The following is a 14,252-nucleotide window of genomic DNA, read 5'->3' on the forward strand; positions in this document are numbered from 1 at the left end:
GATTTGTTTTTGGGCTTAAGAATTTCTTTAAATAAACTGTCGCACATTGGAGTGTGTACCATGTGAACTTGTGTGTAAGTTTTTCATTCCTTGGGGACGCCATCATGATAGTAATTCTATACACATACAGTGTTGGCCATATCCTCACTGAAACAGAAGTGATCACAGCAACCCACCTTGCAGGGAAGTGGGGCTCAGACCCACTAATGGAAGAGTTTGAGCCACACAGCATACTATCTTGCCCAATGAATGTTGCTCCTCTGAGTTGTCTTGGACCACTATTGGTTGGTAATAAAATTCACCGATTCTACCTGATCTGCTTCTGAACATGTGCTCATGCGTCTGCACATGCATGGGCCATAGTGTCCTTCAGACAGCAAAATATCTGAAAGCAGTTGTGGTTCAGGGATGGCATTCAAATCACCACATAGATGGTATTCTGCTGGGATGCTGTGGGCATTTTCAAGAGACATGATTTCAAAAATGAGCCTGTAGGTCTTTCAGAGGCCATGACTTCAGTTCTTGGAGACCTCACAGATTCAGGCAGTGTCTTCACAACAGAACTGAAGTGATCTCATATTTCTTCTATTTGAATCAGGAATAATTGTACCATGAGGAATCCTTTTATATTATGTGTAGCTCTCTTTCTCAGCAGTCTGGGGATGGGGGTAAGGATAAAATCTTTGGCGTGATCATGTGAGTCTATAAATATGGCTTACATTACCATGAATTCCCCTCCACTCAATATGCTTGTTTACAGTAAATGGAGAAAGAGGTCATAGAGCATAATGAAGCCATAAACAAATCATACATTAGACTAAAATATGGATGCTTACTCTGTGCTGCATGACTTATAAATGGCCCTCAATGAATTAGGCCATTAGGAGGAGATCCTAGATTAGAACTCTCCATCAATAGGCTGTGGTTCAAATATGGTGCCCTATCACCATCCCCTATAGGTCAAAATCATAACTGATCATTAAATAGTCCATGAAATCAATGAAGGTGCTGGAATTAAAATGCTGGGATTAAATTTAATAATACTGGACGGGATGAGATAAGTGGGCAGACTCTGCATCAAAAGTATTTTTTCTTTTAGGTCCATGGGTTCTAGTGGTGGATCTGCAGTGGGGTACAGTGATTGGGTTTGCACATTACTACATTAGACTAAAATCAGTTGAGTGACTTAATATGTTTGAAGAATCCAGCCAGTCTTACCATGTTATGCGAACTACGACACCACGTTGAGTCATATTGTAGTTTGTTGAGCAGAGGATAAGGTACTTTCCAGAACACCCAACCATTTGATTTTTCTGATCTTGGGGAATGTTAGTAAATGAAAATAGTCTCATAGCAACTAAGAGACTGGGCCACTGATAAGCAAATGCTGGGTTTCACTATAATAACATTAGGGATTCATCAATTTCCTCATGCAAACTATTTCCCCAGGCCCAGTACAGTTCTTACTTCCTGCTACATGAAGATAAAAATATTAGATTATTTTCCTAGATCAGTGGTTCCCAAACTTGGCAACTTTAAGACTTGTGGACTTCAGCTCTGCTGGCTGGAGAATTCTGGGAGCTGAAGTCCACAAGTCTTAAAGTTGCCAAGTTTGGGAACCACTGTCCTAGATTAAAGTACTGAGGAAAACTACAATTATTTCCCAATCTGTCAAAATACATCTAAAGGATATCAATTCTAATGTCTGTGTAGGACTATTCCCGCAAAATCGATATCAGAGGACTTGCCTCCAAAGTAAGATTTGTAGTTAGAAGGTAGAGACTAAAATAATTTCAAGAGCTGCATCACCATCACAGCTAGATATCACAGCTCTGTTCAGAAAAATTGGTACTGAGCCTAAAGGAATACTAACAACATACTAAGCACTTTGATAATTTCTACTACCCTTCTAATAGTTGCTGAATTATTATCCATCTTTTGTAATTAAGTGACCGGAGATGAGTAATAGAAATTGGAATCCAACGATTTCTGGAGAGAACAGTTTCACTGCCCCTGTTGTTATAAATACTAGGACTGTGAAAAATATTTAAAAGATAGTCATGTCTTTTATAAGGCTGCCTTGTAGAAACTGCTCCTAACTGTACTGTACATGTACGGCTCAGTCAATTCACTGATTGTCCTAGTACACACTCACAAAACAAAGAAATTTCAAAGCAGCCATGAAAGTCTTCTAAAAGTCACAGCCACTTTAACAATCCTTAAAAAAATGTATTATGTTTCCAGTGTGTTCTGAATCACCACCTTCAAATGATTTATATTGAGATAGTCCACTACTTACAACTGATCACTTAATGAGTCTTTGAAGTTACGCTGGACCTTCCAAAATCCATTTTCTAAATTATGATGGTTGCACACACACAACCACACAATCATGTGATTGCATTTTGGGCACATGGCAACCAGATCACCTTTATTGGCTGTTTGCCGTATCCTGCGGTCATGGAACCATGATATGTAATTTCTTTTGCTCATTTCTGGTATTTACTTCTGTTTTCTGGCCAAAATTGCCCATTGGGAAAAATGAATTCACTTAATGACCATAGTGCTTCTTTAACAATCATCATAAAAATGGCTATAACTTTGAATCCAGTCATATGTTGCCTCAATTTATGATCATAATCCTGGGCTCAACTATCGTTTTAAGTCAAGTTCTTCTACCTGTAAAATGAAAGATTGCTAAGTACCTATTGCTTTAAATTGATATTCACAAGAGACATATATCAGAAAGACTTAGAAAATAAGCATCTCGGATTTTAAAAATGACTTCGCCACACTAGAACTTTCCAAACTCTTTTTAATTAGACATGCCATTGATTGTTCAAGCTACAGTACAAGGACATAGGCCAATTAATTTGAACATAAAAGATGGAGTAGAAACTCAGGACCGGACCTGCCGGAAGAGGCAAATGAAAGCAGGTTGACCTGCACTTGGGAAAGACAAAACATTAAAGACACTCAAGCACACAGAGAGGGACAGACTCACAGAGAGGACATCTACTCAACTGTGTATGATTGAATTTTTTAAGTGCAGGTCACAGGGAAAACAACATTCTTCCCTGCATGCAGCAGTCATCGCATTGTATCAAATAGCAAAATAAATGGATCCAAATTGAACCCTACAAGCTAAAAGAACTTCTTGGCCCCCAATGTAATATGGGAATCTCATGAAAATAAATTCTTCCAGGTCGTTTCATATAAGCTTAGTGTAAGACTCAACACAATTTTACCCAAACACACCAATCCACAATATCTCACAGCAAATTTGGAAGTCAAAGTATTTTCCAGGAATTCAGTGAGTGATGCCACCCCTTTCAGAAACACATAAATGTTATGCTGGGCTAATAAAGCCAAGTGAGGTGTCCAAGTTGTACCAGGAGACACTGATCAGCACAGTGTTTGATACTGTACAACCCACAGTGCTAGCAACAAAGCCTTCCTTCCTAAGGATCTGTGATGAAAGACTCAGTTTAACACCAAAGAAGAAACATAAAGCTATGTAAACTTTTGGCTGTTCTGCCCTGCCTGCAATTTTCCAGTAATGTTGTAGAGAGCAGTGCAACGTTGGAGGTACAATTTTTTAAATGCTGAGAAAGCTCTGATAAATTTATATAAAGTATAAGATCACAGGAGACGGTCCTGGGACCACAGCCTGGCACAGGTCAAATATATTAGCATCATAAACATGGGTAATAATTTCCAGTCACCTGCTTTCCCCATGTGTGGAGTGCTTTGGAATAGGGAATGGGGAATAAAACAAAGAATGCAAAAACTAAAGAAATAATTGTGAGAGCCTGAGTAAAGTGAGCTAGATCCTAAAATGAATAGTGGTCCCATCCAGTGCTCAATGAAGTGTAGAACTGTCAAGTATCCAGCAGTCTCATATGTATGACTGCTGGGCTGTTATATGATGACTTCAAAACTAGGCGGGTACAGGCACAGATCTTTTCCTTCCTTCTTTGATCTGTCCATTAGAAGGTCAGGTGCCCAGAATTCACACCATCCTACACTCTAGCTATGTTTTGCTTTATTTTGCTTCCACAGGAGAAAACCAAAACACACCTGTTTCCTCTCTAACCACTCTATCAACCAGCCTATACTTGCTTTCAATTTTCATAATGTCCTATGTCTGTCATAAGAGGTCTTTCCACCCTTCTTCACTAGTACAATCACACTCTGCCCTGAGCTACCAGAGCTATTAGAGGAATCCACACACTTTCACTTGAGAGTATTAAAATGTCTCCTCCACAGGCCTACATTTTAATTATTGCTTCAAATGCTAAGGAAACATAGCGGAGCAGAAGGGAAACCTATTTCGTGCTAAGGAGGAAGAAAGGAAGATAAACCACACAAAACAGTGGGATAAGTAAGGGATGCGGGGAAAGCCCAAGAGATGCTTTCTTACAGCATTCTGCCTAGAAAGATTCTGGTTTTGCCCAGACAGAGGTACCACATAGACAGCTAAAATCTGGCATTTGAGGATGGAGGAAATATCACTCCAACTGATGTCAAATTTCCACTAATGCCTTAAGAAGAGCTCTCTTCAGATGGTTGTCGCAAATCCAATTTGCTTCCAGAAGTTGAACTTCTAACGTAATTGGGCCATACTTCATCAAAGCTACACTGCTTGAGACAGCATCCAACTCATTTCAAAGAAATGTGGTGTACATTTTTTTTAAAAAGCATGTATGAAAACAGTCACCCCAGAAGATCACTGCTAGTAGCCCAAAGACCCAAATCTTCATGCCCCTAACTCCTTTGTGCAAACAATTGCTCCAATGCCTCCTACCCCAGGATAACATCATCCAGCGTACATTGCTGTTGGGTGTTGCTGTTACTTGAACAAAAGGCAAGCTTTGAATATAAAATCTCCTATTTATACATGTTTTGGAGCAATCTAATTGACTAGCCTTTTCACTTGTTCTGCTCATCAAGTTCCAAGTGAGATTAAAGTGCTTCCTATTGCCAACTTCACGTGTGACAATCCAAAGGTCCACCAATGTCTGCCTAACCAGCAGGCAGCAGTGCAAGCATGGCAGATGGACATGGGTTGTCTTTCTTAAGAGTGCTGCTTTGGAAGTGAATAGCACAACATCTAAGAGACAGTGTCCCCTTCCTTCATAAGCTGCTGGTATTCCAGGGTTACATGCCTTGATCACTTTGTGCTTATCCAGCAAGAGACCCTTGCTGTCTATTCCCCCACTTTGGGAGATGGTGGGAAGGCACCGCCGCTCTTGCAAATGCTAGCAGCTACCACAAGACCGCACTGTCCATATTGCTGAATCCTGGCTCTGTCCTCAGCTTCCAGTAGGTATTGTTGCTTACCCAAGATTCCTTGCCATTGGCATCCACTTGCCTCCTGTTAGGAAAAAAAGGGGAGAAACCCATCAGCAATTAGGCTTGGAAAAAGGAGAATCTTTAATACAGGAATGGGAAATTTTATAACACCAACTTATGTTTCTGCTGCAGAAACATAAGTTGCTCATCTCCAGACAACAAGTCCAGTCCAGAGTGAAGAATGCTGTGAATGACAATCCAGCCACTTCTAAAGGCCACACAGTCTCCATTCGTATTTCTAAACTTTTTACATCCCCTCAGAACTAGAAAACTACAATGTTAACAAACTTTAACTCACCGTATATGTAGCTGATGTAAAAATAAAAAATAAAAACAAGATTACAACAGGAACTTCTGCTTAACCACAACTTACGTTTTTTAAGTACTGATCACATGTTTTAAAACCAATCTTTGCAGTTTTAAGGATCGGTTTATTTGCTTCTTTTTCACAATGAAAATTACAGTTTTCTGGATATTGAACTTTCTCCAGTATTAGACTGTGCAAGTACATAGTGAGTATGCAGAAGACAAACCAGTATTGTGGATTTCTTGGAATAATGGTAGCAGAGGTTTGCTTTACATATTTAATATTTGGGGCCTTCAGGCTTCAAATCATACTAAGGTATCGATATGCAAAGCCTTGATTTCAGGCTGTCTTTGCTTTATTTAGATAGGATTTGATTCTATCTCTAGTGCAATCTGTTATGCTTGTTGCCTTTATTTCTAGACAATTATTCTAGCCACACTTCTCTTCCTTATAAATATAATGTTGTTTTTGCATGCATCTGATGAAGTGATCTGCATGTTTTCATGCAATTGTAAATGTATTAGTTTTTTTTTTTTTGCATCATATACCCCTTATGTTTGCAGAGGAAGTTTGCAAACAAAACCTTTTAAAGCATTATGTCAGAACTATCCTTTCAGAGATGAAAAACATGTGGCTTGCCCCTGTCTCTTTGGAGGGGGGAAGGGAATGGGGGGGGGACTTTAAAGAGTGAAATAGATGTCCTAAGCTTGCAGATAACTACAGACACCACTCCATCTCCCCATTCACCCCCTTTCGAATCCTTCCAGAAAATCAGTTTGGCCAAACCTTCTTTGAAATGCAATTTTTGCTGTGATACATATAAAGTGGCCCTTGAGCCAATGGAATAAGGAACTGAACTCATTCCAGCACTAAAGCAACTACATGTAATCCTCAACTTACAACTGGACACGTGATGACCATCTGAAGTTCTGATGGACCCACCTGAAGGTTACGTATCATCCAGAATCGAAGTTCCAATAGTTGCCACCACCACCCCCGTCTGCTATCACACAACTGCACTTTAGGCAACTGGGCTGCGTTTATGGTCATTGTCAACATCCCAGGATGATATGATTGTGCTTTCTGAGTGTTGCTAAAAAACCCTATATTTACATTCAGCAAAACTGAATGTAAACATAGGAAGCCACTGGTTTGCTTAATGGCTGCAGATTTGCTTAATGACCATGGTGATTTCCTTTAACAACCACTGCAATAAAAGTTATAAAATCAGATTGGTCACATGACCGGCTCTTTTTACAACCATTACTAGTTCTGGTCTTGATGGACAAGCTCTATTATCGTCAAGCGTTAAGTCCGGTTGTCATCATATTTAGTTTTTTGGAAGAAGAATAACAAAAAGTAGGTGCTACACATATGGCCAAGAAACCCAAAATAAAGCAAAAAAGGAAGCACCTGAAAAAGCGTGCCTGGTGGAAAATATTGTTATCATCCATCACACGACGCCGATCTCGTTGCAGCTGCTCAATCCGTCGTTTTTGAGACTCTGCAGCCTGCACATTTCCCTCTTCCAGATACCTGGAGGAAGCCACCAAATTTAGAGACATTGCTTTTAATTCACACAATATACAGGAGGCCAGGATTATCACACACCTTTAAAGTCACTCAAGGGCAGTTTTAATGTTCATTCTTACTTTGTTTGTGTATCCATTTTATAACTGATACTGGAAATTCTGTAACTGCCAGAAGGTAAATTACTTTGAATACTTTAGGTAGGATGATATTAATGCATATACTGTGTGTGTGTGTGTGTGTGTGCGCGCGCGCATACATACATACATACATACATACATACACACACACACATATATGGAAAAATAAAGGAAAATTTGTATCAATTTCTTCCTGGCCTTTACCGTTGGTCAGGCCTCAACCTTGTGTCTGTAGATGGAAGGAGGCGTTTCAGCTCTGGAGTTAGTTCATTCAGCTCCAGCGCAAACTGAGTGAAGCCATAACTCTTCTCTTGGTCTCGAGGCATGAGATCTAGAAGGGAGAGGGGGAAAGGGGGGAGAGAGAGAGAGGGAGAGAGGGGTGAGGGAGGGAGAGATACCTGTTAACAAACTGTTAACAAACCTGTTATTAGCCATAATGTATTTATTCGGATAATGTTTCTCATATGTTGTGTGAATTCAATAGGAATAAAAAGATTTTGCTGCTGATTTTTAAATAAATATTTAGTAGTTCAAACACCAACAATTATGAAAAGCTTAAGTTTGGTTTATTTCATTTCTTAATAAATGTGTATTATTTCTCCTCTCTTGAAGGAACTAGAGACCAATTAACTAGAGAATGGAATGCTCTCATTTATTCTACAATAAATTCTACAAGGAGTGCCAGGCTCCTTGCTATCATCTGTTTATGGAAGATTTCAATGCAGGACTTGGTTCTAACAACAGTATTCCCTTTTTCTCCCCAATTTAAAGAAACCAAAGCTTTACTTTCTCCAACATGCTAGAAACCCAGAAGATCCTAAACTAAATGTTGTTTTATTTATACTATCTAGTGTGTCATTTTATCTCAATCATGGCTAACCAGGGCTCCACTTTTTGAAAAGTTTGGAAAATACCAAGCTAGGGGGAAGGAAATGAGTGTTGCATTACAAGCTCCGCCTCTTTTGTTCCTGCATTGTGATGTTGCACAAATGTACAGAGGAGGCAGAGCTTGGCTCATAATATGTTTTTGTTGTTTTCATGACATACAAGATGGGAAGATCACTCTGCAGTGTTTGTGTACATACAGTGTGTATTAACTTATCCTTATTATTTAGTAAATGAATAGACTGCCCATCTCATTCATATATATGGGAATATATATATGGGAAGCACATTTAAATTGAATAAAAACAGTGGAAAAACAACTACATGCCTTTTCTCTGCTTTCCCACTGCACTGTTTAAAAGCAATGATCTGAAAGCTGCACTCTGGGGAGGTCTCAGGTTCTAATTCTGTAATGCCAGAATTTCTGAAAACTAATAGTACTTGATTGTTCACTTTAGCTGTTTTATTCTGTCAAATTAACAACCAGACTTATGTTAACATGTTGATCCCTAGCAACTATCATACCAACTTCTAAAAAGTTATTTCAATTATTTTGAATTAATTACTTCCAATTATGTACCCGTGAAATCTATTCTTAGTTTCTGGCACATGATATATTAGTTATCTTAATGGAAAACCATTTTCTTGGAAAAACTGGAAGTTGAAGATATGCTGTGCCCAGAGCAAGCTAGTTTAGTAGGAGCACATCAACACTTGACTATTTTTTTTGTCTCAAACTAACAAGCAATTTAAGGCATTAGTATCCCCTGGCAAAGGTTTATATCAGTCCTTATGGATTTAAAGACTGCCTTTGATACTTTCCCAAAGGGAATTTCATGGCCTAAATTTAATACTGTTTCCACTGATAGAGAGATTAAGAGATTTAATCTGTCTTCATCTAGGGTCTACTTTAGAGTGTGATGTCAAAAAGAATATAATTTGACTAATCCCATGCTCGTCATAGAAGGGTTTGCAGGACTACTTTCTTGCTCCAAATCTGTTTAATTTGTATTTAAATGATTTGCTGGAGATTTGTTCATCCAATTTTCAATTATCCCCCACGGATGACATTGACATCTCAATGACAGCTATATACAGCTGATGCCACCTTTATTTTATTACACTGACCACTGGGGGGGGGGGGTAGGAAAATACTCCACACAGGATATATTGTATGCTGTGTAAAAGGGGGGGAGGGGATGAAAAACTCATAACATGAGAACATCAAATGATATAACATCTGTACTTATGGGAGACCTATGTATAAAGGAGGATAGTAAATACCATTTTTACATGGACTTTAGTTCTCTAACTGATATGTTTCAAACAGGCTCCCGCAAGCTAGTGCACAGAATACGAACTAGTAACAAGGGGGAGGAGGTTGTCTCACTCAAAGCATATGCAAAGCAATACATTAGGGGAAAGAAAATCACAACATATCTGACAGATGCCCATCCCTGTTTAGCATTTCCCAACAAAGGAATGCTACACACTTCCCAATAATTGAAAAGATAAGCACATACAAACACACACATGTGTATACTAGGTTTTGAGGTTACTTAAAAGATATATATTGAACATCTGATTACATTAAATGTAATTCATATTTAATTTTGTCATCCCCCCCCCCTTCTGTTAATTTGGTTTATAAAACTACTAACACATTTAAGATCAGCTTCCCTGGATCTTACATTGTACAGATGGGCTGAAATTGCACATGCCTCACAAATTGTCACCTATGAAATCTGGGGATTCTGGAAACTGTTGGTGAAACCGATGTGGAGCTTGCTAAATTAGGTGAAACCTGGTCTATAAATAAGCAAACAGTCCCATAAAAGCAGCTGATACTTTCCCACAGGTCAGCACTCCTTAGAAGAATTTATTTCTTACTGGACTTCCAGAGGCACTTTCCAACAGGAGGCACACCACGATACAACCCTTCATGCCACTTCCCAAAAAGTCGATGGATAACCTTGCCATTATGGCTGTGAATGGCACCATGCACTTCATTAACCCCGGAGCCCCAGTAGCGTGCCTGCCAAAAAAAAGAAGAAGTTAAGGTAGGTAGGCTTCCTAACAGTTTTCTGTTCATCTGGTGGAAAGCCAAGGAGATGTCTGAGGAGATACAATGAAGATGGAAAGAAAGAGACAAACCTGAGGTTCAAAAGGAGAGAAATGAAATACAAAAAGGGAAAGGATAAAGATTGATGACTCCCAAAAAGAATATGAAAGATTAGATGAGTATGGAATGAAAGTATCACTATATTGATTAAGAATATCAGTCAAGAAATCAAAGGAGAAGGAAATAAGTACCACAAGTAAGCACTTGGCCTTATTTTCAGGGAGGTCTTATTACTTTTGAGGTACAGGAAGGGACAAGTGTGGTCACCTCATGGCTGCTGCGTTGCAATATTTTCGGGGAGGCTTATTTTTAGAGGACGGCTTATTTTAATGCATGCGCTCAAAAGCCCAATTGGGCTTATTATCCAGGGAGGTCTTATTTTCGGGGAAACAGGGTACCACAAACCAGGACAACAAAACACAGGAAGATATATCAAGGCAGAAGGGGTATTTAAAATTCTACTTCAGAGGGAACAGGCCATAGCTCAGTGGCAGTGCACCTGATTTGTATCTAAGAGGGTCCATGTTTAAATCACAGCACTTTCAGATGAATCAATCTGAGGTTCCAGGGAACTACTACTAGTGAGGCTGAAGACAATATTCAGCCAGATGGAACAACAATCTACTATAGCTTGATATTCAATAGCCTCAGAGTTGACATTCCTGAATTTAAAAACAGGATGAAGAACCAGAAAGAGGAGTTAAGTAGAGATCAAAGAAAAACAGGACATGGCAGAAGATCAGATCCATATTAGAACTCACTTTGCAGAAAGTAAGCTTGCAGTGGTATCTGCTGTCTCTTGTGTTTCGAATCAACACCTCACCGTAATGTTCAATCCAACGCTGGCCACTCAGGATATTGTGAATGCAAGAAGTCACCTTGTTCCATTCATAATGATCCCCAAATCTTTTGAAGAAAGAATAACAATTATAAAAGGGTGTCAGAAGTGAGAGTATTGGGGGTGGGGGTGGGGGGGGGTCATCAAAAGGGATGGAACAAATAGGCTTTGTGACTCACCTGGGAAGATGGACATTCACTGTACCAACTGGAATTATCTCAAGTGATTTACCCCAGAATTTATTTTTCCACTTCATGTCTAAACAAAACAAAATCCAAGGAAAAAGAAATGAAGTGTGAAGTCACAGTAACTATTACTTTAAGATTTACATCAAATTAAATTGGGGCATTTAGATTATTGCATTTGGGACTACAACTGAGGTTTACCAAACATGCTGGGACTAACAATCCAAAAATTCCCAATCAATTGTGGTTCCAACAAATCAGTTTTATACAGCTGTGTCATCAATGTGACAGTGTTCTGATGTTTTAGGTTACAACTCCCATCATATCTAATTAATCATGGAGATACCTCTAGGTGGATGTTATTTCCTATAAAATTAATCTTTTGGACTTTGTATAGCTCTAGTTCTAGGACAGAACCTGACAAGTAATAATACTATTCTTTGTTTTGATCAAAAGAGCAGTCAATACTGTTTTCATTAGAACAAATTCCATCCATTTTCCCTGTTTTCCAACCGTGAATAGCTTTTTGCCTCACCTTGCCAGAAAATGAAATTTTCAGACTCTGCATGACAGGCAGAGATAGGGGGATGATGGCTCACCTGCAATTGGGGTGGGACAGACAAAAGAGGACAAAAAAGTCTAAATCATTGTGGCTATCTGAATCAACTTGATGTTGTTCATAAAGATATTTCAAAATTATGGCTTTTGTTTATAATTCTAAAATATTGAATAATTCTAAAATATTAAAATTCACAGAGCATCACAAACACTTTCACAAAATAGGTTGCTTGGAAGGAACATTCTTGCTTATTCTCAAAACCACTTCCATATTGCCCATGAATAGATACGAAAGACTAATTTGTTAGAAAGCAAATTGTTCCCTACTTCCCATTTAATATTTTTTTTCTTTCAAAGATTGTAGAAATAGTAACAGATGTCTCAAGGGACAGAGGTGTGCGTTTGTTGACATACTGGCATACATGCTTATGCTCCGATTCTAATCTGCATTCCAAGTTGGCAAAAAAAATGGACAAGTAGATTTCATGCACTTTTTATCACTGCAGCAGTCTTTTGAATAGAATGTAATTGCCATCATTCCCAGATAACTTGAGGATTTGCAGATAATGGAAAGATTTGTTACAATTGTTTTATTGCATTTATTCCCCATTTTTTACATGAGGACTCAAGATAGCATACATATTCATTCATTCGTTCGTTCTGTAATATCTTCATCAAAGATGACTAGAAAATGCAGAAGCCCATAAAGGCGAGATCCTGAAATATTCAAAAAATATTATTCCATTTGAAAACTAAATCACCAAAGATAAAATATTAAGCATGGTATGTTAAATACCTTCTACATAATTAGAATTTTTTTTTAAAAAGGTGATCAGAGAAAAGTAGCAGTCCATTACCACTGAGATTAACCATTCGGGATCACTGTTAGGAAAGATGGTCCAAATTATTATCCCCCATCAAAGGATTCCTCATGATGACAATTGATAAGAAGACATGTGAATTTGGAAAAAGGCAGAAATCCAAGAGATTGAAGATGGAACTGTGGATACACTGGTGCCATTCTGGGGGTTCAGACACTGATTCATTATGGGCCATTTTCAATTTACTGGCATCTGTTATCTGAGGCAGCAAGCGGGGTAGAAATGATTAATGGCTTGTTAATTTTTCTTCTGGCTCAGTTCAGGTTCTCGAAGACACTGGTAGGAGAAGAACTCAACAGATGCACAATGTTCTCCATTACCACTTTTCTCCCAGTAAGACACCACAACTTGCAAATTTGTGTCTTAGGCAAATGTTCCTCTTTGGAAGAGGGGCCTTTCTTTCTCCCATGAATCAGCTGCCAAATCATTCCTCCTGATAATGCCAAGTTCCCTGCTATTCTGACTCAGAGATTAGAAATAAATTGTCCTTCAAGTTCACCCACACTCAACCATATTTCTCTCCCTATTAGTCTTGATTTCAAAAGCTGTAATTTTCCCCTCCTCCATTGTCATCCTATTCCTCATCCTACTCTACTCTAGAGAGGGAGGAAACCAATTATATTAGTGGGATTGATGAGGGGGAAAAAAATCTCCATGTCCATTTTATACAATACTGTATTTCCCATATGTTTGGGCTGATATGTCTAATATCTAAAACTGGGACCATATAGGTAATTATCTCTGACCAAAGATGGTATAAAATAGCAGATCTTCCATTTCATAAGAGCAGGAAGTTTCTTCTAATGCACTGAGAAATTTTCAAGTCTGGAATCTATATTATATTCTCCCTCCTACCCCAAAATTATCCATGACTGCCACAATCTTACCCTGAGAATTCAGCAAAGAGAAGAATGCAAAATTTTCAGATAATCATGCATGAGATTTCAACCATCTTTAATTTCAACGAATTATTTTACATTCACAGGAGGAGTCAAAAGCACCATATTACCAATCTTTTCGTAACATTCAGCCAAATCTGCTTTCCTGTAAATTTCTATCTGTTGGCTGTAATCCTTTCCCACAGATCATTGGAAAAAAACTCTGATCCACCTTTTACACACAGCATAAAAGTCACTGGAAAACTTGTGATCCTGCCTGCGACAGCTGCTTATGCCCAATTACCTGTTCACTTAGGAAACGAAACCCCTTGTCGGGACGGACACACTCATATGTTTCTCCCAACACAGGGTTGAATGGCTTGCTGCCAGCACGGTAATAGGTAGAGGCATAGGCAGATACAGCAAAGGCAGCTATGCAGAGCTGTTAGAAAGAAGCAGAAAACATTAGGGATACCTGCAAGAAGTGATGGGTGGGGGGAGAGGGAGGGACCAGAATCAGCTAGGAATATACTTGGAGGTAAGGGAGGGCCCTAGGAAGTTTATTTTCTGCAG

General features: G+C 38.8%; 1 protein-coding gene across 2 annotated transcripts in view; it reads right to left on the bottom strand.

Moving 5' to 3' along the window:
• Positions 1-2,798: 2,798 nt before the first annotated feature.
• The window catches only part of OSBPL7 (oxysterol binding protein like 7), a 34,942-nt gene continuing 23,488 nt past the window's right edge, over positions 2,799-14,252 (bottom strand). For both annotated transcript variants that reach the window (XM_014058163.2, XM_014058177.2), the window contains exons 15-22: positions 13,984-14,121; positions 11,898-11,961; positions 11,357-11,435; positions 11,101-11,245; positions 10,108-10,252; positions 7,537-7,663; positions 7,076-7,198; positions 2,799-5,377 (exon numbers count right to left, since the gene is read on the bottom strand). In XM_014058163.2, the coding sequence (XP_013913638.2) occupies positions 5,269-5,377; positions 7,076-7,198; positions 7,537-7,663; positions 10,108-10,252; positions 11,101-11,245; positions 11,357-11,435; positions 11,898-11,961; positions 13,984-14,121 (930 nt within the window). In that variant the 3' untranslated portion in view covers positions 2,799-5,268. The remainder of the gene's footprint in view (positions 5,378-7,075; positions 7,199-7,536; positions 7,664-10,107; positions 10,253-11,100; positions 11,246-11,356; positions 11,436-11,897; positions 11,962-13,983; positions 14,122-14,252) is intronic.

Source organism: Thamnophis sirtalis, unplaced genomic scaffold (genome assembly GCF_051295495.1).
Source record: "Thamnophis sirtalis isolate CommonGarterSnake01/CBP01778 unplaced genomic scaffold, rThaSir2_p1.2 scaffold_4, whole genome shotgun sequence".
Taxonomy (NCBI): domain Eukaryota; kingdom Metazoa; phylum Chordata; class Lepidosauria; order Squamata; family Natricidae; genus Thamnophis; species Thamnophis sirtalis.